The sequence below is a fragment of the Sturnira hondurensis genome, unplaced genomic scaffold (genome assembly GCF_014824575.4).
Source record: "Sturnira hondurensis isolate 20B ecotype Veracruz unplaced genomic scaffold, ASM1482457v3 Scaffold0021555, whole genome shotgun sequence".
NCBI lineage: Eukaryota > Metazoa > Chordata > Mammalia > Chiroptera > Phyllostomidae > Sturnira > Sturnira hondurensis.
The window spans coordinates 4,403,724-4,431,026 of record NW_028094186.1 but is presented as its reverse complement, the minus strand read 5'-3'; the positions used below and the strand labels follow the sequence as shown (position 1 = coordinate 4,431,026).

Here is a 27,303-nt window from a genome sequence, read left to right as displayed (position 1 = left end):
CTCAGCAGATTGAGTGCAGACCTGCGAACCCAAAGGTCGCCAGTTTGATTCCCAGTCAGGGCACATGGCTGGGTTGTGGGCCCAGCTGGGAGTGTGCAAGAAGCAAATGACTGATGTGTCATTCACACATCAATGTTTCTCTCCCTCCCTCCCCCTCTCTCTAAAAATAAAATAAAATTTTTTTAAATTCAGCACAACCATCATAGTTTTTCTTTGACTATTTACAGACCACCCTCCCCACGCCCCGTTTTGTAGGTGAGGGAACTGAGGCTCCCAGAGGTGAAGGACTAGCCAAACCACGCTCTCTGAAGGTGGGGGCTGGGCCTGATTCATTTTCCACGGGATCTACAGCCCCCAGAACAGTGCCTGGCGTACCACAGGTACTCGACAATGACTTGAGGCTGAATGAATGGATGATGAATTAATGGCCGTGACTCAGTCGCTCTGAGGCACTGTGCAGGCAGGGGCCTCCGGACTGAAGATTCTATTTCAGCCCACCTCTGCCACCCTAGTCCCAAATGACACCCAGTCAAGGTCCCGGACTCTCTTAGACTAAGTGGCTGCTGGAACAGGCAGGCTAGTGAAGTAGGGACCAGAATCCATGTCTCTGTCCCCGCTGGGATGGATCCCCTTACTCTAGCAGGGCCAGAGCGATGTGGCAGGAGCTGCCTTGGCATTCACCTTGGGGGATCCCCGCCCAGAGGTGTGGCGGCAGGTGTGGGCTCAGGAAGCAGCTGCTGGCTCCCTCGTCCTGGACTCTGCCAGCTCCCTGCCCGGCAGATGCATAATAGATGAGGAGGCCCAGCGGGCTGTGCCTGCCTGGCATTTCAGAGCCACTAATGAGGCCAGCCCTGTGCTTCCTGCAGCGGCACACAGACCCCCAAGGCCTCCGGCTCAGTGATTACTGGGAAAAGCCACCTGAGGACAGGGGCTGCCCACCCAAGCCCCCCACTCATCACAGGCAGCATCCAACTCAATGAAAGACCCGGTTCAACAAGAACTCCTGAGCATCAAGTGGGGCTCAGAGAAGGGGAGTGGCCTGCCCGCGGTCACACCACTAGGGCGCGGCTGAGGCACATTCAAACCCGGGTCTGCAGGCTCCGAAGGCCATGCTGTCCCCACCACCCCAGGCGAGAGCACGAATGTGTGGCCTGCGGGCGTGACGGGCAGCGGGGACGGTGTGCTAGGGAGACAAAGACGGGGTGGGGGTCAGGGAAGCAAACACTGGACAGTGATGCGGGTGGGCTGGCGGCGTGGCAAAGACTTGTGGGAATGAATGGGAGGGCCTATGGGGGGCCGTGTGAGCCAAAGCCGGCAGGTGGTGCTTACTGGGGCCATATTCCCGCTGGTCAGAGATGCGGGGCAAGGGCGGAGTGAGTTCCAGGCTGGAAAGGGAAATGAGGACAGGCCTTGAATGCCAGGAAATCATAATTAATAGTCAAAAAGCCCACATTTTATACTAATTATATGCCAGGCACGGGCTGGGGGCTAAGTAATTGGCTTCCAGAAGTGGGGGTGGTGGGAGTACCCTAGGAGTTGGCACCTCGGACAGCAGCTCTGGTAAGGAGGGCATGGGGCACGGCTTTCTCAGTAATGGGCAGTCCTGGAGATTCCAGAATCTTTCTCTACAGGCGTCACCTGAGGCCCGAGGGGAAAGGGGACTCGCCCAACATCACAGGGCAGGTCACTTACTGTCGGGGCTGGGCCCTCATCTATGACCCTTTGTTGAGGGCTCCCTAGAGTAAGCCCTGTGGGTCACCCTTCCATCTTCAAGTTCCCCTCAAGTGCATCCTTCACTGAGACCCCCCCCCTACTGTGGCCTGGAGGCTCTGGGACAGAGTGGGTGAGACTCTGGACTCTGCAGACTCCGGGAGGTCAAGATTTAAATCCCAGCTCTGCCACTGATGAGCTGTGTGAACTTGGGGAGGTCACTTCCCCACCCCATTGTTTTCATCTGTAATTAGAGATAATGGTCCCTAAGTTGGGAAAGATTATGTCAGATGATGCCGTGCAAGCACCTAACAGGACCTGGTGCACAGCAGGTGGCTGACACATGGGTCGTTGGGATACTGTGTCTGAACTCCCTGGAGAAGAGATGGCATCTTCCTCACCTCCATTTCTCTCTCTCCTCACCCTGCCTCTGCCCTGGGCCGAGCATTTAGTTCCACACAGACTAGAGGCTCCAACTGACTGGGCACCACAGCAGGACAAATGGCCAGAGAGGGGAAGTAAGCGGCCCCAGGTTACACAGAGAGCAGCAAAGGAAAATGGAAGAGCAAACCCTGGCGCTCAGCCTGGGTGCCTCCCACCCCAGATGGGGCTTCCTGGGGGCAGTGGTGCCAGATGGGAGTCATCCTGCAGCTGGGAGGCACTGCAGGACCTGGGGACAGGTCCTCAGCAGGGGCAGGAACCAGGAGCCAGAGCCCTGGGGGGCTCTCCTGCTGGAGCTGAAGTGGCAGCAGGAGCAGCCAGCTGGGCCCCTGTGATGCTGGTACCAGGGAAGCTGGGAGGCGCCCACCTGCTGCGGCCCCGGGGGGCGCTGCGAACCCCGAGGTGAGACTGCACCTCCACCCACTGCTCTCTGTGTTGGGGAAGCTGCAGAAACAGCCACCGCCTTCCCTCCTCCTCCGAACACAGGGCAGCCGCACACAGAGGAAATGGGCTGGAGGAGAAGCTTCTGAAGATGAGGAGCGCAGTGGAATTAGAGGGTTTGGGGGTCAGCGAAGAGGCTAAGGGCACCCTGAGCCCAGCACGGAGAAACCAGGAGAAACCAGGAGAAACCAGGAGAAACCAGGAGGCGGGGAAGAAACAAGAGAAGGGAAGGAAGCACTTTCAGTGAGGGCCTATAATATGCCAGGCCCTGTTCTGTTCTGTTTTTACAACTTACACTCTGCTAAACAGGCAGTTTAATCAGGTCACAGGTGCGCATGCTGAGTTTCAGAGAGGTTAGTGAATTACTGAAGGTCACACAGGCAGTGGCAGAGCTGACATTTAACCTGATTTGCCTGACTCCAAGGAGGGGCTCTGGCAGGATCTGTGGGGGCAGAATCCCTGGGGACAGAGCTGGTGAGAGGTCTGCCCAGCCCATCACCTACGGAGGATGGCTGGAGGGCTGGTGGGGTCTGGTCCGGCACTGGAGGGGGAAGTATAGGTTCCAGAGTGTCCCCAGGGTCCAGCTGCATAGCCCAGCTCAGTACTTACCACACACTCCAGTGAGAGGTAAAGGACTTATCCACCCTGAAACACAGCAAGGGGGGGCAACAGGTGAGGGGGTGGCCCCTCCTTACCCAGCCTTGCCCAGCACCTTGCCAACCCGCCCCGCACAGAGGAGCCTGGAGGAGGTGCTGAATGCACTGTCCTGTCCCCCCGAAGGCTGCAGGAGCCCTAACGTCAGATGAAGGGCATGGGAAGGTGTGGGGAAAAGGAGAAAGGAAAAGAGGCAGGGCTGGGGACAAGGGGGCGGGTAGGATGCAGTGGCCCAGGACAGGCTACGGGGCGGCAGAGGAGTGGGGGTCAGTGTGCAAGGTCCTGTGACAGGCGGAGTGGGACGGTGACCACAGCACTTGGGGTCAGAGCGAGGATGTGGGATGTGGTACGGCCAGCCTGCAGTGTGTCTGAACAGGACCACACACACACACACACTTCGCCAGTAGCCTGCCTTGATCTGGGAGCTGGCGTTCACTAGTAGCTACCAGCAAATCTGGGAGCATGAGGCCCACCTGAGCTCCCTCCCCCACCCCACTCCCAACACACACGTGCCCTGCCCCCAAAGCAGAAACAGAGGAAGTCCTCAAGCCCCCAGAGTTCAGGGGCCACCCCGGCTTTATCTGCCCAAATACCTCCAGGTCCCGCTTCAGAGACTGTGTGTGAGCACTGCCCCCTCTTAGGTGCTCCCCCACCCACCTCTGAGGGCACCTTGGGGCTGGGAGGCCTGGAGAGGGCCCCACCCTCCCACCTAGCTGGGGCCAAGGGGCTCAGCAACTGTTTGGACATCAAACAACTCTTGCCTCCTGCCCAGGGCCCAGAGGGGAGTGGCAAAGGGGCCCCACACCAGACTCCGCCAGCTAGGGGGCACCGTCTGGGGGGACAGGGCCAGGGTCTCCCAGGGATCAGCCGATGTGGATGGACTCTGCAGACGGGCTGAAGGAGGCCAGAGAAGCCGGGACTTGCCCAAGGTCGCCCAACAGAGCCCCGCCTGACTCCCTGGACAGAGTCCTGGCATCAACTGCCCAGCGGTCGTCTCAGGGCTCAATCCGGCTCCTCTCTTCACCTCATGGCTCAGCAGGGCACCAGACAGGGGAGGCAGCCCACCCAGCCCCTCTGCCAGGGCCGCCTGAAGGCTGGGTATCCACAGAGGGGAGGCACCTCGGATACCCCCCCACAGCTCAAAGAGCCCCTAGCCTGCACCAGCAGTGTTACCTGTGTGAGCCCCAACTGCTCCACACCCCAAAGGTGGTGTCCCTCTAACGGCAGGGAGGCAGGGCCTGGTGAAGGTTACGCAACTACTTGTCCAGCCAAAGAAGGGGCTCTGGCCCCAGTCTGTCTACTCAGTCTTCCTCCCCATTTACCAAGTCTCTGCCCAAGGCAAGCACCCCCCAAGCACACCTCTATGCCTCTCTGAGGAGGCACCTGGGGTCAAGAAGGATAGTGACCTTGACATGGGCCAGCCACCACTCCGACTACCACCCCCGCAACCTGACCTGGGTCTCCAGGCCCAGGCAGCCAATAGCCCTGGCAGGCGGGGGTCCCTGAGAGATGGGGGCAGCCCAGGGGCAGAGTGCTGCTAATGGCTTCTAGGTTCCCTTGGTCCAAAGCCTCAGTTCAGGGGCTCAGCACATTCAGAGACCAAGCGAAGTCCCCCACAGGGCCTCCCTGACCTGCCTGGGCCCACCCCACTATGCATGCACCCAGAAGCACACACGGGCCCAGCTTCCTGTCCACAGACCCGTCACATGCATAAGCAGGGCCCCGCACGTGGGACACAAACACAGAAACGTTCATGACCCCACACATGCACATGGGACACCCAACCACAACACACAGGAACACACACACACAACTGTGCATGCTACACATAGACCTCAAACGGCTCGCCTGGCACACAAGCACAAACTCACAAACTAGGACAGAACCACCCGAACCCAAGCCGGAGCACGGGCGGCATCTGCGCACACAAGTGCACAGGCGCTCGCCCCTACTGTGCACCCCGCGAACGCACGCGGGCGCCCCCGTCGGACGCACCTACCCTCCGTAGGCCCCAAAGGTGTAGCTGCGCTTCCGGTAGCTCATGGTGCCGTCGCCGTCGCCCGGCTGCCCATCTGGCCGCGCGCAGCTGGAGCCGCCTTCCCCGCGCCCGCCCGGGTCACCTTGGCAACTCGGGCCACCCCTCCCCCAGCCACAAGCCCCGGGATTGTCCGCCCCTCGCAGGCTGCGGTCCAGCTGCCGGGGGCAGCCGCGTGCAGAAAGGGCTGCTTGTTCGCGCCGCCCTCGGACCGGGCGGGGGCTTCGCTGGACTTTCCCAGCTGGGACCTCGGGGGCAACGGCGGGCGTGGCCTCAGCAGCGACGGCAAAAAGGAGTTAAGGGCCGTAGGATGAGAGGAACCTTCCACCCCAGACCAGAGACGCACTAGGCTGTGCGGACCCTCTTCTGGGGGCGGACCCTCTCTCATCTCCCGCCCCCAGCTGTTGGAGGACCTGTCCCGGTCATCCCATCGGTCATCGAGGGGAGAGCTCACAGCTAACAGGTCAGGCCAAGAACTTGGAATCCAGGGTCGAATGGTCTGCATCGTGGTCAGGTCCGTGCCCTCCGTGAGTACCTCAAATTTCTCATCCGTGAAATGGAACTAGTCCCCACCTGGCCCTTGTGGTAATGGAATGAGTTACTACACGCAGAGCGCTCAGCCCAGGCTCGGCACACAGTAAATGCTCAATAAATACCAGCTACACGAGTCCCGGACTAGGGTGGAAGCTCCACTCAGGCAAATAAGTAAAAGAAGGAACTGAGTCTCCCATAGCCCTTCTGGTGCTCTCATCCCCCTTTCCCTGGGTGAGGAGGAGGAGGTGCAAAGAGGCAGGAATGGAGATGCTCTGTCCTCTTCCTGAAAATTCATCCTCTCTGGGTTCCCTCACTCAGCAACAGTTGAGTCCTATTGTCCATCACACATTCACTCAACAAACACTCTGAGCCCCCCCCCTCCCGCCTGCACCCAACTCACCCAACACTCAGTCCAGTCCACTACACAGGAAGCTGCCCCTCCTGCCCCAAGTAGAAATGTGTCAGGAGACACGGGACACTGGCCTGCCCCCAGGACACTCCCACCCCTTCCAGAATGCCCACTCTGCCTCTCCAAGAGGGAGCCATTATTCTTCACCCCCGGGCCCCAAACCGAGGGAAGTCCCCAGAGCCTTGAGGCTTCCTGGTCAAAAGGACTGCGGGTGACAGATACACTGGGGTGGGGGCAGGCAAGGAAGGCAGGACAACCAAGGACACAATGACAGGGTGACAGAACCCTTTCAGGAACTATTATTCCTCCTGAGCCCTGGGCCAGGTAGCGCCATCTTCCCCTGGGAAATAGCCAGTCTGGGTACAGGACCTTGCAGTATGACTCACCTGCACAGGGGAGGTGGGGCAGCAGTCTCCCCATGTCAGGCAAAGACCCGGATCACCCAGCAATCACTTCTCTCTTGGGAGGTCCATCCCTAGCCCCCTCTCGGCTCCCACCCTGGACCCCTTCTCCTCTTTCCACACTCTGGTGGGTGGAAGAGCCCTCAAGGGCCCCTTGCAGAGTTGACTCCAGCGGGGCAGGTGTGATTACCTGCCCCTTAGAACTGCCCCTGGGGTTGGTTCTCAGAGAAGGGTCTGTCCTCCCTCTTGGCAGGCTGCTCTGGAGCCAGGGTGCAGGGACCCTGGGTGGAGGGACCACGCCTGGGCAGTGTAGGAAGCCCACTCCTCACAGGGCAGTTCATTGGGCTCTGAGGGGCACTGAGGAGGGAGGAAGTCTCCTCTTCCTGATTGGTGGGGGTGGCAGAGAGCTGGCGGGAGGGGAGGATGAGGAGCTAGGCCTGGGCCACTGGAGGCTGTGTGCAGTGCCAGGGCTGGGACCCATGACCCCTGCCATACTCAGGTTGATGGACCCCCTGGGATATGGCCCTCAGTCTCGCGAGTCTGCCTGTCCAGTAGGAACGACTCTGAAGTGGGCTCTGCATATCCACTTGGCAGGGTGGCCAAGGGGCCTCCAACGTGCCAAGTTTCCCAGCCAGGCCTGGCCCCCGGGAAGTCCTGCTGGTATGGGGACAGTGGGCCCTTGAGAAGGGCTGTGGGGGCCACAAGGTTCCCACCAAAGACAAAGAACCCAGTGTGGGCTCCCGCCTCTTGATTTCTGACCAGCTGCAGCTGCCTCACTGGCAAGAGCTGGGGGTGGGGTGAGGGTCACGTTCCCTTAGCCAGGAATGCACAGGACACTCCCTGGCTAGCTCATGGCCCCTCAGGCAATAGCATAATGGAAATGCACCTTCTTAACCTGCAAGGCCACTTCCAAGAATTTAGCCTTTGTATCATAGTGTGCAAGCCTGAAGATGCCAAGGACAAGGGACATGGAGGCATGAGCTCCCTTCTTCCTTTCCCTCCAGCCTGGAGGGAACCAGGGCGACCTGGCTCCAGCCTCTCACCTAGAAACCAGAGCCAGGTTGCCCCCGGGAGCCAGACCCTCCTTCTAGAAGGAAGTCTCCTCTTTGGGGTCCTAGATCTGCACCCGGGTTGTTCGAACGAATGCCAGACTGTGTGAAGGAGGAGGGAAGGGTGCAGGGGCGGAGTGTTGCAGAGCTCCCTTTTCAAGTTCACCTTGGGTTGAGCACTGGAAGTTCTACCCACCTGCCTCCAGCTTCCACTTCCCAACCCACAGCAGGGAAATGTAAGCGAGGGGCAGACTCCTGAAAAGATCTCAGGCTGGGCTCCAAGTGGGGTGGGGGGGGGGTCAATTCTTGCCAGGGCGCCCAGCAACTGCGGCTGCCCCGGGGCCTCCTGGGAGGGAGGCAGGGTAGTCCTGGGCTTCCTGCCTGGCCAGCAGGCCCCTGTGTGTGTGGCTCTGTATTAATCAGTTTTCCTCCCTGGACCTCAGTCTGCTCACTTGTTAAACACCCACTCACCTTGCTGGGTTTGAGACAAAACAACAGAAAAATGCATTTGCCTTCGGAGAACTCCATTATCCACCACCCATCATCGAAGCATCATTATCCTCAGCCCGTGGCTTTTCACAGCCAAGTCACACCTACCCAGTCCCAAGATACTGCAAACCCTGAGCTCCTGGAGCAGGAGTCTGCTGGGGGGTCCCCAGGCCCTGGGGAGGGTGGGAGGAGTGAGTGTGGCTTGGCTTCCCAAGCAGCAGTCCAGTGAGGTTACTGACCCAGCCATCCCTTGTCCTGGCTCTAAGACTCCTACCCCATTCGATGGGTTCCTGAGACCCTTGCCTGCTCGAGTGTCCCCATCAGGGATCAGGACCATCTGTCCTGGACAAAATAGCCAGAATTAATGCCTCCACTCAGGCCAGTACCTCATAGGGACCCTGTGCCTCTAAGATCCCTGATAGCAAAACCCTTTTAGAAACCTAGGCATACATAAGGGCGTGCCTTCCTTCCTTAGATCACTCAGTGAACACACGCTGAGCCCCTGCTGTGTGCCTGCCACCGTCCGGGCACTGGCGACACACGGCGAACTAGACAGGTAAAGTCGGGGTCAGCCTGCACGCACAGCCGCCCCGGAGCTGCGGGCCACACAGCTGCTTGCCCTTGCGCACTGCACAGAGACATGTAGCTCATGCCCACGGAGATCGCTCAGACCAAACACCTGCGGATATGCTCACGTGGACACCAGCTCCCGCTCTGCAAACCCACATGCAAAAGTCAGGTCAAGCTCACACACACAGGTTCCCAAATCACCATGTAATCACCTAATGACTGTGGCTGGGTTTGCACACACATGTGAACACACACCAATAACAACAGCTTCATGCACAAAAGGCACAGACCCACACGCCCTTAGATCACATGTAATACACACAGACACATGTGCACAGACATGCATCACACACACACACACACACAGTGCCCAGCTCACTACTGGGAAGCAATCAAAGTAGGAGAGAGGGTGGCTCTTTGAGGGTAGGGGGTGTACAACGGCTGCGTCCTCAGTGAGAGGATAAGTCAAGGCCCTTCCTTGACGTTGTAGGCTGGAATCCAGATGGCTTCCTTCTCCTGGCTCCCTGCTAAGGGTCTTGCCCTTCCTGCCCATTTTCAAGGGCAAGTTGGTGGAACTGGAAGGGAGATTGCTTGATGACCAGAGCTCTGCCCAGTGTGACAGGGCTGGCCAAGCCCAGTACCAGGGAGCAGGAGACCCCAGTTGTGGCCCCAGCTCAGCTGGTCACTCATCCTGTTTTCTAGCACAATCCTTCCCATTTGGGGCCTCTGTTGGCCCATCTGTAAGATGGGGGGTGGGAGGCTCTGACAACACCTTAAGCCAGTCTGAGATTCTGTGGGTCCCTCTTCACCCAGTCCAGCCCCCCACTCTGGCTGTGGTTCTCAATGAGGAGGTGCCACTGCCCTCAGAGGGCATTTGGAAAATACATGAGGATGGTTTTTTTTCCGTGGCAATTACTGGGGATCACTGCCATTTGGTGGCTGGGGCTAGAAAAGCTAAGCTGGGAAAGTCCCACCCGAGGAAGACTTGCCACGCATAGAACATCTCCACAGATACTCATGGGGGTGAAAAGCCCGTTTATCCCATCTCAGAACCTAACTCTGGCTTATATGTGTATATACACATGCATACAGGTTAAGTACTTGGTAACTTTACTAGGTCCTGTGGTGTGATCATGCTACAGTATTTATCTGTGAAAGCAGAGAGCTTTTACTTCTCTTAGGGCAGTTTGTCGTTTGGTTTTTTGACATTGGGTGTGTAGGTAGGTAGGACGTTACAGGGACACTCAAAAAAGTGTTCTGAAACAGGCCTGGGGAGTCTGCCGCGGTCCCGGGCGCCCTCCGATGGCCACCACAGGAACTGCACGACAGGGAGAGGGCGGGTTCCAGGACCAGGGACAGCGCCCCGGGCGTCTCTCCTGGGGAGGGTGGAGAATTCCAGGGCGCCAGGAGGTAGCACCCTGCATTCCTGGCCCTGCATTCGCCGTCCCCGCACTCCTCACTTGTCCCCTTGTGCGGAGGCTGTTTGCAAAGGCTTCCCTGGCGCGAACTGCGGAGCCTCTCCCGGGCCACGGTGGCACACCTGCGCACCACAATCATGGCACCTGCGCCAACGCCCACTGTGTCCCTGCTGCTCCCTCCCCCCCCCTCCCCGGGACCCGTTCGCTCAGTGTGCAGATCACGGAGTCGCGCCTACGCGCCCTGAGACCTCTTCGATCCCTGCGACAGCCCCGCAAGGCCGATCAGGCAACAGTTACATGTCAGCCATGACTGATGGGGAAACTGAGGCTTGCGAACAGAGCAGATCCTGCTCTTCCGTTGCCTCCACGAGACCTCAGCCCCCAGCTCACACGCACCCCAGCTCAGTAAGAGAAGCTACTGGCTCCAGAGGCTGTGCGCCCAGCACCCTTGCCAGACGGATTCTCACACTCGCCCTGTGAACTAGGTGCTGTTATGATCCCTGGTTCAGACCAGGGAGCTGAGGCCCGGGCTTGCCCACGGAGCGGTGGCCGTAAAGGTCCTCTGAGGCCTTAGTGCTGCTCTATGTCACTCTTGGGGACACTCCTGCCAACAAGAAAGTCCTTCAAACAGCACACACTGCCCTTCCCTGACACCACTGGAGGCCTGAGTGCCTCCTTCACCTCGGGCCTTGGGTGCAGCCGCTGCGTGGGGCCCCCCATCCCTCACAGAGGGGCCCCATCTCCTCATCTTCACAAGCTCTAGCTTCATGAAGCGCTTTCCCAAGGCACACAGTCGGTGCCTACTAAATACTTGCGGCTTGGCTGAAGCCCTGCCTCTCAGGAAACAGGATTCTAAACCCATGACCACAAAGCTGGGCACAGGCCACGTGGCCATGGCTTGTTCTCCAGAAAGGAAACAGGCACGAGAGCCGACAGGGCAGGGCACCGGCCCAGTCTTGGCTGTGTGACTCTAAGCCTCAGTTCCCACATCTGGACAATGGAGACAGACTAGCTCTTAGCTCACAGAGTGATGCAGAGTATTGACGAGGTGATGCCCATGAAGAGCTTGGTGGCACTGGGTGCCAGTGCTGTTGCCAATAGGGTCTTCTTTGGGATGTTCTAAACCCAGAGGCCCCTCTTTCCCCCAAGGGTCAGTCATGCTACAGCGTACACTGCGGGCAAACGTAAGGGGCAGAGAAAGAGGTTGCAAACGCACAGTCTGGGGCTGGGTTTGGGGAGGGAAAGAGGGGAGGGGCAGCTGTCCTTGCTCAGGGGTTTCTGGAGACCCTCTACCTCCTGCCTAATCTCTGACCCTGGACCCCGGGCCTCTGACTCCAGACCAGCACCCTGGACTCCTTAGCATAGTAGGCACTCCGTAAACATTCAATGAATGAATAATGTCCTGGGTCGGCTATAAACAAAAAGATAGAGTCAATTTTCTCCTATGATGATATATACAGGGATTGACACCAGCAGGGTGCAGAGTCAGAGGGACGTGTGTTGGGGTCCTTGCCTCTGTGACTTCCTGGCTTGTGACTCTGGGCATTTTCGTAACCTCTCAAAGCCTCAGGTCTCTTCATCTGTAAAAGGAATATAATGATGAAAATGGTACTTGCCTCATAGGGCTGTTCTTAGGATTCAGTGTGGTGTGCCCCCAGCAAGTAGGTGTGTCTTTACTCCTCTTAGTGGACGTGCTAGCAGAGCCACCCACAGAGTCAGGAGACCCCGGTCCCGGGCCCAGCTCTGCCACGGGCTCATTGTGACTGTGGGTGGGGCCTCACCCCTCCTTCCCTGTATAATGAGGGCTCTCCAAGGTGCCTCCGAAGGCTGACTTTCTGGGGCAGCCTGGTTCCCATGGGTATAGTGGTTAGGGAGGCCTCTAGAGAAGGGGTGTGCCCCTCAGTCCATCACCCTTGTCACAGAGAAAGGGACTGTCCCCACAATAGGGAGAAAGGCTGAGTCCCAGAGCTTTGTCTGGTACCTGCCCAGCTCCTATGCTGACCTCTCAGGGCCAGCCCCCTGCCCCACCCCTAAAGCAGAATGCAGTCCTGAGCCACACTTCATGGGCCCTGAGCCTCTAGGACCCAGGAAGGTGTGACGAGCTGAGGGGGGAGGGAAAGCTGGGTTTGGAGCCCAGTACCAAGGCCAGGTGTGTGCCTAAGCCGCCTCTTTGCCTCCCTGAGCCTCGGGATCCTCAGCCACAAAGTGGGGAGGGGAACAACAATGGCCACACGAGCTCTGCCAGCCCCGAGGGCTCTGCAGAGGCAACCCAGATGTGAAAGCCCTTTGTGAATTGCCACCATCGGGCGTAATCATAATTATTATCTGTAAAACGAGGGGGTGGGACCAGCTGATCTCCACGGGCTCCTCTCCAGCTCTGGTGCTGAGGATTTCTCAGTCTCCGAGCTGGGAGTTCAGGCAGACAGAGGGGGCCGGGCGAAGCCGGTGTCTGTGGGATTGCACGTCCCTGGGATCGTCTGCAAACAAATCCCCCCATTCATCCTCTTTCCCCAACTCGTCCCTGGCTGCTGAGCTCCAAGAACCGACCTTGGGGAGGGGGAAAGGGAGGAGGGAGGAGCTGGAGGTTCAGGGGCAGGTTCTGAAAGTGTGGAGACAGCCAAAGAGCTGAGCCGCAGCGGCCCAGAACCATTCCCACTCTCTAGGGCACAGCCCATTCCTCTCTGGTTTGCACCCCCCCCACTTCTGCATGCAGTACACGAAGTGATTGAAAGTGGAGTCAGACAGCCCTTAATTCAATCTCCGCTCCAGCCACATACCAGCTGGGTGACCTTGGGCAGGCTAATAAAGGTTGCAGTGAGGATTAAATGAGATAGATCCGTGAAAAGTGCTTGGCAGAGGGCCCAGCTGCGTTCTACCACCCAGCCTCCAGTCAGTTTCTCCCCTGCCCGAACCCCCGGAACCCCTTGGCCAGCCAGTTCTCATCCTGGGACAAGGGGCAGACTCCAAGGCGTGGCGTGGGAGCATGGAGGGGGCAGGGCCCAGCTTTCTCCGCCCCACAGAGGACCACTGAGGGCCAGACCTCTCTAGCCAGCAAGGCCTGGAGTCTTGTCTGGTAACTGGCACAGGTGAGCGCTCTGTCCCAGGGGCTCTTTCCTGTCCTGTTTCTGGGAGCTTGGAGCCCTGGGAGAGAGAATGTAGGGACACCCTTTTGTACTCAGAAAGCTCCTACACCTCAGGTGGAGGCAGGTGGCGGATAGGGTGAGGCTGGTGGCAGATAGGGTGAGGCTGGAACCCACCTACGCAGAGCCTCCAACCCAGTGGCATCCAGAGTCTGAGACGGCATGAGGACCTGTAGCAGTCTGCCAGGGGTAGATGGCCTCTCTTGGGACCCCCTGAGGCTGGGCAGCAGCTTGCCCACCATCAGCCTGGGCCCTGTCCTGACGGCCCCTGACCGGTCAATGACATACCCTGCTTTTGAGAATGGGAGATTCAAGGTTGCCCCGGCAGTTCCGGCACTGAGCTGGCACGCAGAGAGGAGTTCCCAAGGTCACCATCCATCAGCCACTCCACCCTGCCCCCCAAGGCCCCAACGCCGAGGCGTGCGGCCTCGGAAAAGGCCGTGCGCCGAGCTGGGGAGCGGGATGTCTTTCTCTCACAGACTTGGCCCCAAGAACTCAGGAGCAGAGCAGAGGGCTGCACCCACATGCCTCGCCCTCCATTTCCTCCAACAGTCTGCTTGTGGCAGGCGTGTGGCTCCTGTGGCCTTGAGAAGGTCACGGCCCTTCTGTCATCTCATGAGTCTGTCCTTACCCACAGTCCCCCAAATCCCAGCAGCCCCACACTCTCAGGGGAACCTGGGGAATAGGTAATTGCAAGAAACAACATGATTCCCCCAGAGACGTGACACACCCGAGGCGCCTACGATGCTGTCACCAGCTCGGTCTCACTGGAGCCGAACTGCCAAAGTGGACACTGCACCCACCCATTGCGCAGATGAAAGGGAGGCTCATGAGACAGGTGACCCAGTCGAGGTCACCCAGCTGGTGGGGTCGGGTCCGAGGGGGAGCACGGGTCTCTGATTTCCAGCACAGATGACAGGCCCCTCCTTCCCTGATGGGCTGGTGCCAGGTCGTCTCACTTGCCCCTGGGATGAGAAATGCTGGAGGCTGTCCTTTGTACCCAGGGGAAAATGGGACCCAGGGGAAGAGCCACAGACGGGAGGGGCAGGGCAGAGAACTGCTCCAGGCTGTCCCCTCACTCCTGGCCGTGAGCCTGGCCAGGTACCCAAGGCCTGCCCACTGAAGGCCCAGCCAGGCCCTCCGATAGTTTCCCCCACTGGCTTTCAGGGAAACGTGAGCTCCTTAGCCTGGCATTTCAGGCCCTTCGTAAACTGACCCCCGTTCAACCCTACGCACACCTCACACTGAGGCGAACCCAGTGCTCTGATGGTGGTGAGGCCGGTCGCGACCCCAGACACACTCAGCTCCTTCCACTGTGGAACTCATCATTCCACCCATAGCCACATTACCACTCCCTGACCGCCTGCTAGGTGCCCGACATGGACTGCTCGGGGGCAAACTGGCCACCTCGCATGAGGACAGCGATGCCAGCTGCTTTGGGCACGTGAAGTCATGAAAAAACCACCCACGACCCCCAAACACTGAAGAAAAGTCTTGTTTTTCTTGCTGTAATGAAATATTTGAAGTTTTTAAAACTGTCTTTTTCTCCACACTTCTCTGTCATTTGCTCTTCCTCCTGTGCATTCACATCCCCGAGTGCGGCTCCACGTTTTCCGCAGCGGCTCCCGGCCGCCACGTCTGAATGGCACGAACGCCACTCCCAAGGGCGCAGACAAACCAGGGCTCGTCTTCCCTGCCCCATGGAGAAGGAGGTGAGGCGCAGAGAGAACAAACGACGCGTCCAAAGTCACACAGCAGGGACAGACTTGGATTCCTGACAACTCCCAGCCCGTGGCCTCTTGGAGCCCAACCAGTGCCCCCGAGGAGCTGGGCGTGGCCCTGGGCACTGGCCTACATTAGTCTCCTTAACCCTGGAAAAAACCCATCAGGTGCATGAAGTGGGTGATCCCCACTTTACCAAGAAACCGAGGCTCAGAGAGCTGTAGCAACTCACCCCAAGTTGTGCCAACTAGTCAGCGGCAAAGTCTGAATTTGAACTCAGGTCTTCTCCTGAAAGGGGGCCCAGTGGAGGGCGGCCTGTGCTGGCAGAGGCAACTCTCCAGTAGAGTGCGTGCAGGGCACTTCTCCCCCTCCCCAGCCTTCCTCCTCATCTGAGGTGTGGCCACAGTAAGGCCACACTGGGCTGTGGTGGGGACCAAAGGCGGTCACACCCGGCTCAGCTCTGTATCCCCGGGACAGACTGCACCTCAATATCGCTTAGTGAGGGTGCCAGTGAGGGTCCCACCGTTGTGCCAGCATACAGCATGGGCATCCAGGGCTTGGGAAGGCTGGTATCCCCATGGGACACCCCTGTTTGGAATGCCGTCCCACCAGCACCCCTCTGCTTCTCCCTTCCTCCTCTCTGAGTCACTGCCTGCAAGTACTAGTCTTCAGCCCTAAAAATAGAGGACATTTGGGGGCAAGAAAATACCTGCAGATATAATTTACAGCTGCAGCCCCCTCCTGTTGACCCCAGGTGCCACACCAGAAAGTCCCAGACTGGCAACCCCTGCTTGACCTAGTGTTGACCTAGTGTCTTCAAGCTGCCAGAAGTCCTTAGCCAGAGCACCGCCCTGCTGCCCGGCAGAGCCAAGCTTCCCCTCCTCATTAGCACAGGGCTGCCACCTGCCCCTCACACTCCCTAACCAGGCTGAGCTGCCTCCCAGAACTGGAGGAGGTTCCCAGAGAGGGGAAATGACTTGCCTGGGCCACACAGCCAGCAAGAGGCCGAGCCAGGCCTGGCCTCAGAACCAGTGCTCTGGCAAGCCTCGGGTGAGCACCCGAGAGAGAAGGGCAAAGCCCAGAGCCCCTCACTGCTCCCCCCGCCCTCAGCACCGGTCTGCCCTGGAGACTCATTTGAGTCCACAGAAGCAGCTTTCAGCTGCTGCTCTCCAGTGATGCCAGAGGCCCAGCCGTGGGGTCAGGGCCCAGCCTGCAGAGGTTCTGCCAGGCGAGGAGGTAAGCAGAGGGGAACTCAGAGGATTCCCCTCCCTTCGCACCAGCTGGCCCCTAGCCTTGCTGAGAGGGCAACGCAGAAACCAGGACTTGGCAAGGCCTCCTGGCAAAAGTGGCAAAGGAAATGAAACCCCGGGGCTGCTTGAGCCTGGGCTGAGAGTGTTCTGTCTCGGGAGGGGCCTGTGGAGCAGTACTTCAGGGGCAGCCAAGGGGGCGCCTGGGGGGAAGAGGCTCCCCTGGCAACCTGGCAGGTATAGGTGTGCATGGGGAGGGGCAGAAGGAGAGGAGGGTCCACTGAGGGGAAAACATAGGCAGTCTCCCAGTATTCTTAGCCAAGCTGGGTTCACCTAAGGCAGAAAAGAGGGGAGAAGGTGAGGTTCCACTGGGGGTGCTCAGAGGAGCCTCTGCCACCCCCTCCAGGGTGATGAGGAGTTCACATCCCACACGCAGGAAGCTGATGTAATGCAGGGCATGTGCACCTGTGGTGGCCTGGGCAGGGTGGGTGCATGCGCCTACCCGCTACACTCATCTTTAGGAGCATGGGACTTCCTGGGCTCCTCCCCACATGTGTGTGCGTCGTGTGAGCCCTGGAGGAGACAACGGGAGCAGATACCAGCCGGACAAGTGCTTTGGAGGAAGCGCCTCTTGCAGACACCCACTTCCAATCTGTGCATACACGTCTGGACAGCGTGTCTCAGTGTTTGCAGTGTTGCTCAGAGTCGGAGGCTGGGGTCTTGACCTGGGCGTACCCTGGCTTCCTGTGTCTGGGTCTCGGGACACTTGTGAGCTGGCTGTGTCTGGCTGTGCACGGGTCTCGGTATTTGCACAGCACGTGTGGCTGCTCTGCAGCCTCTGCCAGGACAAAGGCCTCCACAGACAGGTGGCAAAGAAGACAGACCTGCCCCAGGAATCCTCAAAGGACCTCTAGGCTCCGGAACTTGACAGCCAGGCAGGGGGCGGGGCCTGGTGACAGAGAGGTGGTGAGCAGGGTCTCGGGGCTCCCTAACCCCAGTCTGTGCAGACCCTGCTGGGGGGCTGAGGCCCAAGCAGCAGAGATTCTCAAGCCAGAAGAAGAGCCTCTGCATTTCCAGGGCCAAAGGAAGAATCCTCTTGTCCCCTGGGGGTGGCTAGGTAGTTAGAGCCAGGACAGAGACATCCTGAGACCCCTGCCAGGGAGACACCCTGGGGCAGAGAGAAGAGGGCTTTGCCCAAGAAGGCTGTGAGCTGAAAAGATGCAGGGTGGGAACACAGTCATAGCTGTGAGAAGGGGTGATGGAGCCAGCATGGGGTTCCCAGACGGGGAGAAGGTCTGAGTTCTGCACCCCGAAGAAGATGGCGGGGTTCTCCTCAACCTGAGCCAGCTTCTCCACTACCACCCACATGCAACCCAGACAGCACAGGGGAGCAGGTCCCCTTGGGCCACTCCACCCTGTCCCCGACCCTTCCTCTACCCCACCATGTGGAGCAGGAGTCAGAACACGGATCCTGGCCCAGGCAGAAGGCGGCTCTGTGACCTTGGGCAGCTCGTTTAGCCTCTCCGAGCTGCGGTTTCCTTATCTGTGTGATGGACACCTCGGTCCCCACCCGGAAACGCTGCTGTGGGAAGGTGCTCACATCACTTGAGGATTAATCCTTACCCTGGAATTCTTTCCAAGGCCATGAAGTGCCCCCACCCCTTCCCCAGACTCTCCATCCGCCAGGGGTCTCAGAGCAAGGTTGAGGTCCTGGATAGAGAAGGGGGATCCCTGGGACCAGCTGGGCACGAACTCCCCCAACTCAGCAGCTGCCCTTAGCTGCCGTGCCAGGCCCCACCACCCTTCAGGGGTACCTTTGACTGAGTTCCTCCTCATTCCTTAGAAAACTCAGGGTTGTCCCCCACGCCCCAGTTTCTTCCCTCAAACAGCCTGGGGCAGGAGGAGCAGGGTGGACTAGGAGCCAGGGTGGGCTAGGAGCTCTCTCCTAGAAGGAAATGATACCTTCTTACTTCATTTCCCCTCTGCCTTCCTCTCCTGCTATGCCCTGGCCCAGCTTCTCTCAGTGCCCGCTCCTGCCAGCCTCTGACTTTAGTGGGGGAGAAGAATGAAGCCAGTGTGCCATGTGTAAGGGCTGGGGTGTCCATCCTCCTTCAGTTCACCCCGGCAAGAATTTGGGGGTCAAGCACAGGTCAGGGTCTGATGACCATGGAAGAGGGCGCTCACCTACTGAGCTAGTGTGTGCAAGTGCGTGTGCGTGTGCGTTCGCGGAGACACACAGGTTATCTTTCCCAAGCCCAGGTGCCCCGCGACTGGCACCAGAGCGCCTGCGGGGCGTGAGGACCGCCCTGTGGATTCCCACTGAGTCTTCAGATCCTGCGGAACCAGGGGAAGCGACGAGGGGGCGCCCGACTGCATGACGCGTGTGCCCTGCTCCGCGGCGGGTCACGGACAGGGGGAGGGGGAAACGCGCTCCGTCCCTGTGGAAGCAAGGACATCACCACCCTCCCAACTCAGGGTCGCTGGACCTGGGGACCCCCACTTCCCTCCTCTGAGAACCTGTGCGCCCCCTTCTGGGGATGTTAAGGCCGCTCCTGAGAGATCGAGGGAACGCGCCCACTTCCTTCTCCTCTCCCTTCTCCGCGTTCTGTACTCTGAATCCCAGGCGCCCCCTCCTCGGGTGGAGCAGAGGCAGTATCCCCCCACCGCACCCCGGGGGAGTTGGGACCCGAAGCCCCTCAACTGGGCCTGGCCCCACCCCCGTAGGCGGGGGGAGGGGGTTTGACCGGCTCAGCCCTGGCCTGGCTCCTTGCTCCCCGCCTCCAGCCGAGGCCAAGCGGACCCTGCACCTCCCGCTGCCCACCCCCGGGACCAGGGTCCCGCCCGTTCCCCCCTCCCGCTGGCACGGGGTCCTGGCTGCCGGCCGTGGGGAGTCCAGAGCACCTCCATGCCTTCCTCTTCCCAGGGCCGCGCCCCGGTGGGGCGGACTCACCCGCGGGCCTGGGCCAGGGGCGTCCTGGGCTCGGCGCTCCGGTGCCCGCGGCAGCCGCTGCAGCTCTGCTCAGACGCGGCTCCGCGTCCGCCGCCGCCGCAGATCGGGGAGGGGGCGTCACGTGACCGCCGAGCGCTCCCGCCCCGCGCCGCTCCCCCCTCACTGCGGAGCCGGAGCCGCGGGCGCGGGAGCCGAGGCCCCCACCCAGCCGCCCGCTGCGCTGCCGCCCCGGCTCACAACAGGTTCCGGGGGCGGGTGCTCTGGGCCCCCATCTTACAGGTGAGGAAACTGAGAACCAGAGAGGGCAAGGACTAGCTCAAGGTGACACGGCTAGACCTGGGCTGGGCCCCGAGAGACCGCGGCGGCCCAGCCTGTGCTCCAAGGGGAGGGGGACAACTGGGGCGAGCAGGGGTGACAGGAAAGGTGGGCTAGGCGCCCTAGGCCCCAGTGGGCTCCGAGTGTCTGTAGGGACCGGGAGGAAGCACAAGGCGCGCAGAGTTAGCTGGGCGTGGAGGCTGTGCCCCTGCGCTTGGTGACACTCCCCAGCGGTTATCAATTACAGGCTCCCAGACACGATCCCTGGACAGGGCAACTCGCTCCCCACTCCCAACCTAACCGGAAACGGAGTGGAGGGGGAAGGTGGGGTCAGGACAGGACTGATAGCCAGGCAGGAAGGGGTCGCAGAGATCCCCTTAGTCTGACCCCTGAGGCCACAGAGGGGAAGAGATTTGACCGAGGTCACATGCAAGCCGGCGGCAGTAGCAGCGCAGCTGACACCTGTGGCTCCAGGGCCCGCTCCCCACCTCTGCCTGGTCTCCGCCGGGCTCCTCTCCAAGGGGCAGCGTGTCCACAAGGTCAGAGCTGTGGGAGACAGGGGTGAGGGTGTGCTCGGTGGCCCCAAGAACATGCTCAAGTCATACAGAACATTGTTGGAGGGAATCTTTGAGACCTCTGGACCTCACTCCCTTGCTAGTAACTGGGGACACGGAGACCAGAGAGCCGTAGAGACAAACCTCCATTTCATTAAGCTTATAAGATTAGTGGGTCAAGCAGCCAGTCCGAGAGACCCACCTCACAGGCAGGACTTAGGGAGAACTCAGTCTTGTATTAATTTATTCAGCGTATTTATTGAACACCTGCTGTGTGCTTAACAAGTGACTGTCAGTTCCACCTCCCCCTCTATTTTCCCAGCCGCCCTGGGACTGCATTTCATTAAGGAACTGATGTGGGGCCCCCCGGCAGCCCTGACATCAGTCTCCTGAAGGTCTGAGACATGCAGGCCCGAGTGTTCGGTCCCAAGGAGCTGTTTCCCGCACCCAGAACCTCACCCCAACCCAGAGATTAGAATTTAGGGACTAGCAGGACGGGCCTCACTCTCATCCCACCCCAGCAAATTGAAAAGGTGGGAGGGGCATGGGATTGGGCACTCACTTTCCAGCCCTTCTCTGTCAAATTCTCCCTCGGCCACGCTCCTGCCAGCTGTGAGTGAGAGAGAGGCCCAGCCCAGGGCTTCTCAGGCTTCTAGGAGTGGCCTGACCCCAACAAAAATCCCAATTCAGTGGGTCTGGGGATGGAGTCCCCACATTTCTAATAAAGCTTTGCAGTGTTGCTGGTGCTATGGGGCCACACACATTCTGAGTGGCGCTGGTAGAACAAGGTTAAGTTCAGGGCAGAAGGGAAGACAACTGCTCTGCTCCAAGGACAGACTCCTGGAGCATGGCCTGCTCACTCTGGGCTCACCCCACTGCTACCCCCGGATGCCCTTTCATTTCCCACCTAGCAGGCGGCCTCGGCCTGGGTCCCCGACCCTTCTCAGGGTGCACCAGGGCTACTGAGTTGGTCTGAAGTAGTAACAAGGGGGAAGAAGTTGAAGGAGCACAGCCAAGGCACTTCTGGAGACGGTGCAGGAGGGATTTCGTGGTGTAGGAATCACCGCAGCTAGGTAGGTTCTGCAGGGCGCTGGTTCTGGCAGATGCTTGGTGAAAACAAATCCTGTTTGGGCTGAGGGCCAACCGACCTCCTGGGGCTGGGCTGGCTTGCCCATGGCAGGGCTGGGCTCACACATCTCCGAAAGGGCATGCCCATTCCAGGGTCCTCGGAAGCATATCTTTCCGTCCTGTGGCTTTTTTTTCTTCTGCTTGGCTGGATGGATCCTTAATTCTGATCAAGGGCCTCTTCCTGCTTCTCCCCGTCCACGCTGAGACAAAGAGACAGTGAACCGCCGACTCCAGCCAGGAAGGCCACGCTGAGGGTACCACTCCAGACTGCGCGCGGAGACAAGGCGCCCCACCTGAGCAGGAGCATGGGCGATGTGCAGACAGTGGCGATGTGCAAAGGCACATGGGGAGGCATTGCAGCCGTGACCTTCCATGGTCTGGACCCTGCAGATTCCAAGATTCCCAAGAGCCTAAGGTCCTGTGGGCACCAGGGGACGGGGGGGGGGGGGGGGNTGACCAGGGGACGGGGGGGGGGGGGGGGGGGGGGGGGCAAAACGTGCCTGACCCTGGCTGAGCAGGCCAGAGAACGAAGGTCTTCTGTGCCAGACCTCTTGATTTCTTCTTTATAATCAAGGAGCTTTTCAATTACAGCATGTTCCTCTTTACAGAAAACCTCAGCGCAAGAGCCTTATAATCTCTAGCCTGTCCTGGGATGGGAGGGGGGCACCTTCTGAGACTGGCAGGGGCCCTGGGGGGTGGGGGGAAGGCAACACGTGCTGTGCTGCGGGGGGGCTGGGCACACAGAGCCTGGCGTGCAGCCAGGGTACCAAAGGGGGGGTTGGACGGAGGCCCCGCAGCTCTGCTTTCCCTGCCCTATTTCAATCCAAACGACTCAGGACTGACCACTCACGCATGGCTGCCTCCGAGCGCACGCCTTTTTTTTTTCTCACTGAATATGCTGCGACCTCGCCACTACGCCTGCTATCCCCCCACCACTGAGAAATGAAAGCTGGCTTCAAAATACCTGCCATCTCTGAAGGCCGGAGAATGAGGGTGTGTGTGGCACAATGAACTGGGAATATGCATGACAGGGTTTTACAATGGCAGTGATGCCTCTTGGAAATGACTCTCTTCTGGGCGCCCACCCCTCCCTGGCAGGATCAAAGGGGAGAAAGACAGGGCTAGAGACTGCCTGGCAGAAGGGGAGGAAAATCAAAAGCAGGGGGACCCCAAATTGTGTTGTGTGTGCAGTAGTAAGGCCTAGGAAGAACTGGTGTGTGTGTGTGTGGTGGGGGAGTTCTGCAGGAGCGACTGGGAGAAGATGGCGCCATTCCGGTGAGCATCAGACAGGAGGAGGAGTGGGGGTTGGGACCAGGACACGGCCCTCAGGGAAGGACCAGGGCCCTCCGTGTCTGGGTGGGGGGCTGCCCTGCTGATGCTGGAGGCACAACAGAGGATGCGGCCCGGGGGGACGCACTCTTGGGGTCACAGAGGTCTGGATCATGAATGTGAAATCCCTCAAGGCGGGGCCAGCTCTGGCTCTACCAAAGGACCAGAAGCTGCCTCCCGGAGAGGCCCTGCTGTCACAGAAAAAGGAGCGTCTAGGGGACCCTGAAGTGCGCGCTCATTTTCCTTGCTGAGGACATACCATGTGGATGCACAAGATGGCGGAGCCCCTGCCCTGGGAGCTAGAACAGGCTGACGCTAATGAGGTTGGTTGGTTTCTGGGAGCAGGGTGGTTTTAGGCGCAGACATAAGATGCAGCCCAGCCCTAACTCTGGCTCCCAGAAAGACAAAATGTAAACAATTCACTCTAGTCCCAGAATTCTAGACAGTCTAGCACAGCTTGGAGTCTTTCACCCAGAGAGTCAGTGCATGCTACAGATGGGAGAAGAGGCAGCAAAAACGCCAGACGTATACCAGCCTCAGAAGCGACTCGCAGGCTGATGACAAAACGGAAGATGCCCTTCGAGGCAGTCCAGTTGGGCAGTTTTCCAAATGCACCCCCTGGAGCTTCCAGGGAGGGGGTGGGTGTGGGGGTGGAGCAGAGAGGCGGCCCCGCTGTCTGCTCCACCCCTCGTGCGTGTTTGACAACTTCCACACATCCAACTTCCTTTCAGAGAACACTGACGGGGGCCCGAAGGGAAACACACTTGTCCAGGATCATAAAGCTCGGGTAGCAGTTCAGTGTTCCCTAGGTTACGAATACAAACACAGCAGAGTACACTGCAGGGGAAGTGGGGACCAAGATACGAGTGTGCAAAGGCCAGTCAGTGTGCCAGCTGGCCTTGATTCAACCCTGGACAGAAAGCCTAGGCCTTCTGTCTCCCCTGGGGTGTGTCCCCCACTTCCTGTGGCCCAGGGCCGGCCTGCCTGGCAGCACTAACAGATCTGGAATTCAAGCTGCCATTCCAGCTGCCGTTATGAGGCTGGCTCCCTTCCTGACCGAGAGCAATTTCACTTCAAAGGGCCTGGCCCTGTTCAGTCTTAGCCAAGTCCTTGAAAGCAGGGTGCATTTTTTTTTCCTTTTTGCTTTAAGCACAGTGGTGGGGGAAACAGACAATGCCCTCTGTTTCAGACTGACACGGTAATTATGCTGGACAAGCTCTCCTGACTGTCTTCGTGGGCGATTCGGATGGCCTCGTGCATGAGAAAGCGTGGAAACTGCGTGAGTAGGCCGACATGTCACTTGTGCTTGTGGGATCGTGGCCATTTGGCAACAGGACCCACTTCTTCATGGATCACGGTCTTGCTTCTGCTGGGGGGCGGGGGGACGTGACTAAGGCTCAGCGGGGTCCCAGCCAGTTGGTGCAGGTCCCAATTCTAGCAGCAGACCCAAGTCACCCAGGAGAGGTCCTACAACTGCTTCACAAGTCACAAGATGAATTCTGCAACCTCCTTCTCCCCAACACTTGGAGGAGGCTCAGCAAAGATACTTCGATCTCACCATCCGAAGAAATCCAACCAACTTGTCTTGAAACACGCATGTTAAAAAAGTAGTGAATGTGATATGTTTAGCCGTCTGCTGTATCAGTGTGACAAAAACTGGTTGCACGGTTTACTTGTTGGGGAAGAGAATGTATAGGAAATACCTGTTCTGTGTACTCTATTTTTCTTAGGTCGATGGGGGGTGGGGTGGGCGGGGCACTGGTTCGTTGTCCCGATTTTCCATGCATTCATTGCTTCACTGAGCTATCTGGCCAGGGCTGAGTACTTTCTCCTGAACAATATTACTCACTATGTCTCAAGAGGTAAATAATGAAAACCATGATTCTCAGGTCAGAAAGGAGACTGTGAGCACTGGCCAGTCTCCTGCATTCCTTTGTGCTGCCCGGCGCCTGCCTAGCCCCGTTTCCAAGGCTCAGGGCACCTGTTCCTGATGTTCTTGGCAATGAGGGTCAACACCTGGGAAGCTGCCCCTCTAGGGCAGGACCTGCCCATCACAGAGACATAAATCTTCAACACAGTCTAAATGTGTTTGGAACCCCTTTCAACATGATCCTGCCGACAGACAGAGTCAAGGAGGCTTAGAATTGGCCGCTTCATTTTCCGTATGGGCCGAGGAAGGATTTATGCATGAACGGGATGTTCAAACACCTTTCCAGTCGTCGCTTGGCTCCCCGCATAAGGTGGCTCTGAATGCAGAGAAGGGGCTCCGGGGGGCTTCGCTTTGGCGACTGTTTTTGGAGACTTGCAAAGAGGACTCCACGGCACTCCCTCACAAAGGCTAGAGTTTAATGACGAAGAACAGGACAAGGCATTTTACCCCCAAACACCACTGCTTGACCTCCGCGTGGGAGGGAAACAAGGCGGCAAACACCACCTTGTTCTACAAGGCAAGAAAACTTTGAGACAAAGCAGAGCAACTTCCCTTAGTTACAAGGTAAATGGTGAAATTCTCTGGAACGAAGGTGACCCAACTTCTCACACTCGTCTTTGCGACACTTGCCTCCACACTTGGGTGCCATCTCAACAGCTAGCAGCCTCCTTAGCCTACTTTACTGAGAAGCCAGAGTGGAAGAAAACCACGAAGGCCGGGGATGCGGAAGGGGGGAGGTCGTTTTCCGCCTCCCTACTAGACTTTCTCTGGCACACAGGACTGAGCGCAAAGCTGTTTGCTCAGTGAAATACCTGTTCAAGTGGCAGTGTTTTCAGAGGGATTCTAACTTATATTTTAATAAAAAAAGGATCCCAGTGTTGATAAATCCCCCAGCTAATATTGGTATCCATACATTATCTAGGGTTTGGAGGTTGGAAACGCAGCTGCTGACAAAACCCTGCACCTTGTGGGAAGGGTGAGCCTTTTTAAAATGGAAGCACGGGCCTTCCACCTGGCTGCACTCCGCTCGTGGTCCCGTCACACCGAACAAAGCTGCGCACTGAACTGCCAGCAGGAAAGGGTGGGACTCCTCCGTGAGTCCAGGGCAGGAAAGACAGGCTTTAATGCTCATTTCACTTCAGCAGTTAAGTCAGCAATAAATCATCCCTGGGGTATTTAAAACAGGTCACTCAACCCCAGCACCAGCTTCAAATATTAACCAGGGTCTGACTGCACAGGCCAGCCAACTGGACATTTAAAGTGACCCAAAATTCGCTCTGGGTTATGACTCCATAGAAATAATGGGAAACATCTTTTTAACGCGGCAGAGAGAGAACAGTGATCCTAAACAATGGAGTTCGTCAACACACAGGAAGGTGCTCATTCCCCCGAGGAATGAAGACGTCCAAATGGTGACCCATCTTCCAGGCAGCGGCACGCTCTGTGGTGACAGGCGCTGGACGCATTAGTTTGGCATCAAGGAGTGGTCAAAACGAGAGTGGAGAGGCCCTTGGGCTTTGTGACCCCTTCCACAGAAGACAGACGTACAGAAAAGCACACAAGCACATTAAAACCCCCAATGGGAAGCGCCTCCGCTCTGCAGTGTGGTCACAGCCAATTGGTCCCCATCTATTTGTAAACACAGACGAAGCAAGAATCGGGTTTTAGGTTACAGCTTACACCTGTTTTCCCTGTACAAAGTGGTGAGGTCGGCGGCGACGCAAGGCCAATAAATACGAAGGGTGGGAAAGAGGTGCTGGCCCAAGGCTTCTCCACTCAGAGCACAGGACGGCAGCCTGTGGGTGCAGATTCCAGGTCAGTGGGTCTTGGCCCGGAGTCCTGCACTCGTAACAAAGATCCGAGGAGCGGTCAGCGCTGTGGGGCACAGACCCACTCTGAGCAGCACTGAAGAACCAGGATAAGCTGCCAGGGTGGAAGGAAGACAATGGCTGGGGCTCTGGGAACAGACTTGTGGGGCATCACCTGCTCACTCCAGGCCCACTCGATCCCACCCCCAGGGCCGTGTTAACGAAGGAGCCAGGACTGAGACTGGGTTATCAGCCTGGCAGACATACATAAGGCCTAAATTCTGTGCCACTGCATGAGCAAGACTCCAATAGCAGATTTTGAAACTGCTATTAACAGCAGATTGGGAGAAACACATCAGGTTTCTGGGGGGTACTGAATGGTTGATCTTAATCCCCAGAAGAACCTCCTCTGGCCAAACAGCTGCTTAGCAGGGAAGTCTGCTGCCGCTGCTGGCACCTAACGACCTTATACCTGTCTTTACCTTGGGAAGGAGTAAGTTGCTTTTTTAATTACTTTTATGCTCCAGCTTCATTTCTTTGGAGCAAAATAAAAGACTGAGCTCTACAATGAGGATCAGCTATCGGTGATCTTGACTGAGTCCTTTCTCTGTGCTCACTCAAGGTGGCAGCCCCCTCCCCCTGCATAGGCTCATTAACCCTGTGTCCTCAGGGCACAAAGGCGGGAGACACTGCAAACACAAAGGGGAAACATATAAGTTGTAATTTTACCAAAGAGCCGTAATTATTCTGATAGAAAGTGCCACTCACAAGGGATGCTGCCAAGGTTACTGGCCCTGCAACTGAAGTCTGCCCCCCCCCCCGCCCCCTACCTCTACTATTTGACCTTAAATCCNTACTGGCCCTGCAACTGAAGTCTGCCCCCCCCCCCCGCCCCCTACCTCTACTATTTGACCTTAAATCCTCGGAAAAGAGGGAGCAGGAAACCTAGTGCAGACCCAAGGCTGCAAAGTGTCAGCATGAGATGCCCGATTCAGCATCTCTGTCCCAAGCTCTACATAGAGTCAACAG

General features: G+C 58.3%; 1 protein-coding gene across 12 annotated transcripts in view; it reads right to left on the bottom strand.

Annotated features, from left to right (window-relative positions):
• RAP1GAP (RAP1 GTPase activating protein) overlaps window positions 1-19,308 on the bottom strand; it is a 62,508-nt gene extending 43,200 nt beyond the window's left edge. For 4 of the 12 annotated variants that reach the window (XR_005064595.1, XM_037032746.1, XM_037032755.1 and 1 more), the window contains exons 1-2: window positions 5,246-5,346; window positions 3,202-3,237 (exon numbers count right to left, since the gene is read on the bottom strand). Coding sequence is in view for 9 of the 12 variants with exons in the window: in XM_037032746.1 (XP_036888641.1) it covers window positions 3,202-3,237; window positions 5,246-5,289 (80 nt within the window). In the remaining 3 variants the exon portion in view is untranslated. Of the gene's footprint in view, window positions 1-3,201; window positions 3,238-5,245; window positions 5,348-19,210 lie in introns of those variants that run through there. The other 8 variants (XM_037032747.1, XM_037032753.1, XM_037032759.1 and 5 more) reach the window with 5 other exon arrangements.
• Between the last annotated feature and the right edge of the window lie 7,995 nt (window positions 19,309-27,303).